A 2,920-nucleotide genomic window follows, 5' to 3' on the forward strand; every position below is an offset into this window, starting at 1 on the left:
GGGCCCGAGCAGCGCCCGCAGACCACCGACGGCGCCTTGCAGAGCGCACCAACGTGTCCGTAGCGTTGACACCTGTGGCATCTTCGCACATCTACGCTAGGGCTCACCCGACACCGCGACAGCCCAACGAACACTACCGTGCCCACAAGCGCGCCAGCGACCTCCGGAGTTACCTCGAACTCGACATCACGTCCCCTTCTCGTCACCCTCGCTCTCCGCGGAATGAGGGAAACGCTCCGGTTCCACCCCGCCGGCAGATTCACAGAATCTTCATTCTGCTCCTCCAACAGCGCGGCTACCCCGTCATCGTCGACCTCGATCCCGACCCCGTGTACTTTTATACGAGGATTTCTCTCACCCGCTGGACGCAAATCCAACGAAGTGTTTTGGAGAAGTTTCCTCGTCTCCTCATTCTCCGGCTCCAAATATAACTTGTCCCTTCCTACTTTCTTCAGCCTCTTGAATTTCGGCGAACATTTCTTTTTCGCCAGTTCATCCCAAAGAGCCTTCACCAGTTCTGCCTCGGTCGCCTCAGGGGCAACTTTCGGCTTTCCAGTTTCGGCCACTTCGGTCTTTCTGGCTACTCTGAGAACATAGCCACCGAATTTTTTGACCCTCGCTTTCTGAGTCTCTTCCAGGAGGATTTTCACCTCTCTGGGGACTACTCTTTTCTCTCTTTGCTTTTTACCTCTCTTCACTGTCGTCCATTCCGTCGCCTGTTGAACCTTCGTCGGCACTTGCTTCGGGGGTCCTACCGGGGCTTCCACCCGTTTTTTCCCTTTAGCAATTGTCTCCTTCTTAGGTTTTGGCGGGATCTTCTCCAGTACCTTCGGCTGTGCTTCCACTGCCTTAGTGACCTTCGATTTTCCCGCTTTTCCCTTAGAGGTCGACGCCTCTGGTACCAACTTGGGTTCAGGAGGTGGACCCACCTTCTCCTTTTTCTTCTTCTTACTCTTCTTCGACTTCTTTTCTGGCTCTATTCCACTGTTCTCTACCATCACTTCCCCGGCGGCGATGAGCTCTTCAATGATGCGATCGGCTTTCCGTTCAAGCAGGTACTCATCACTCGGCGTTTCCACCGGTGTGACTTCCCCACACTCTTTCGTCAAGTCGACCACAATCCTATTGGAGCTCGTCTGGGAGGTCCGTTGGTGACTGGCCTCTAGTAGGCGCCCCTGCATCATAATTTGCGCATAGACTAACTCGTCTATCACGTTCATGAGACCGGATCTCGCTTTCTTGAAGGCTTCTTCCCGGACCTTCGTCATCGACGCCTTCTCAAGTTTCATCGCCATGATTAGCCTGAGAAGTTCATCCGACAAGTCTCTCCCACGGCGACTCAAGGTGCAGGTGTAATCCCGCAACTCGACAGTATCCACAATGGATCCGACGCCATAGGAGAACTGCTCCAAGCCCTCGCCCTCGTCGTCCTTTCGTTTCTTTGTCGGCATCCTGGGAGTTTCCTCCACGGTGTTGCCAACGAAAACGAACGGAGACTCTCCTGTCTTCATTCCTACCAACTGTCCTGTCTGTATTATTCCATATCCTTCTTTATCTACATTACCATTTAAATTATCCATATAATTCCCACGAGTAGGGGACGATCTATATAGTCCATTATGTCACTGCGCCCCTCTGACATAATAAGGAATTAATACCCCCGCCCTTCCCAGGGGGGGGGGGATCCCTATAGACACGGTATTTTAACCTCCTCCGTGCCAACCTATTCTCATAGCTAAGTACCTGAGCTTAGGAGGTGTCTGGAACATCCAATTAAGGATGCTCCTCGCCCTTATGCGTCCGCAAGGCAGATCCGATGTAGGACCCCTCAGTTATCCGTCATATTAAATGACGGGCCGAGCGCGTCTGATCCAGCTAACCAAAGCCAGACCCGCTTGTAACCCCTACTAATAGTTAAATTAACAGGGGTCACCCCCCCCTAGAGACTTTTAAGACCCTAGGCGGTTCTCTGACTTTCCGTTACTCGGACAAGCCACCCAAGGGTCATTCAAGTCCCCCGGTGTTTTTCTCTGAAAAGGTTAACGGAGTTGCAAGTTTCCAGTTCGAGTCGGAGTCAGTGTCAGCTGACGTACCGAACCTGGTTCAGCTGGTAAAGGCCACTTCCAGTTCACGAGTTTCGGAGAGCAAGCTCCCCGGAACTCCCCAAGGTCCACAAGCTAATGTGAACCCGGTCTAGCGCCCTTAAGGCCCGTCTAACCTACTGGGTAGCCGTTTTCAGAGTCCAGGTTTTTAATTCCAGACTCCGTCTCGTCATTGAAGTTTCAATGCGATCTGATCCATCGGAGGGGCCCTATTTATTATAGGAGAAAAATATCTTGGGTTGGCACTGAGTTCGGTTTCAATTCCGACCTCTCCGACCCCGAAACCGAGCGCAACGAAGGACGGCGGAGTATACAAGGCACAGCGAAACCAAGGGTCGGTCATGTCCGAGCCAAAGGTGCGTGGCCCCTTGAAGCACCACCGCAACTCACCGAGAGCATCGGACCGGGGTCCAATTTTTCCAAGTGAGCGCGTAGTGGTACAGCAAAAGGCCTAAAGAGAAAAACCCGACGACGTCGCCAATGGCGACATCGCCGGGTCAATCCCCTCTGCGCAGAGTATAAACCGCACATCCATCGCCACGCCGGAAGCGGCGACGAATGCGTACCAACCCAACCCACACGTCTGCGGGCTGAAGCTGGCACCGCGCGGCGGAGTCGCACGATATTGCACGGTGCACTGTGCTGACTTCAGTCTAAACGACAGCCGAATCGGACTTAACCCATACAGCAATTTCTGAGTAACTCGTGCAGTCGTGTACAGTATTAGGATCACAACGACGCACGGGCTCGATATGCCGTGGTAACGCCAAAAACGCACGCGAGGACAACACTTAGTTACGCGGCAGTGCGGCTACGAA

At 53.3% G+C, this 2,920-nt stretch overlaps 1 protein-coding gene across 1 annotated transcript; it reads right to left on the reverse strand.

Annotated features, from left to right (window-relative positions):
* Nucleotides 1–107: 107 nt before the first annotated feature.
* LOC111034438 (muscle M-line assembly protein unc-89-like) lies at nt 108–1,580 on the reverse strand (the record flags this gene model as incomplete). The annotated part of the gene is made up of 1 exon (XM_022315687.1): nt 108–1,580. A coding segment is annotated over exon 1 (1,473 nt), but the record flags the coding sequence as incomplete, so codon positions are not given.
* Nucleotides 1,581–2,920: the final 1,340 nt, after the last annotated feature.

The sequence above is a fragment of the Myzus persicae genome, unplaced genomic scaffold (genome assembly GCF_001856785.1).
Source record: "Myzus persicae strain clone G006 unplaced genomic scaffold, MPER_G0061.0, whole genome shotgun sequence".
NCBI lineage: Eukaryota > Metazoa > Arthropoda > Insecta > Hemiptera > Aphididae > Myzus > Myzus persicae.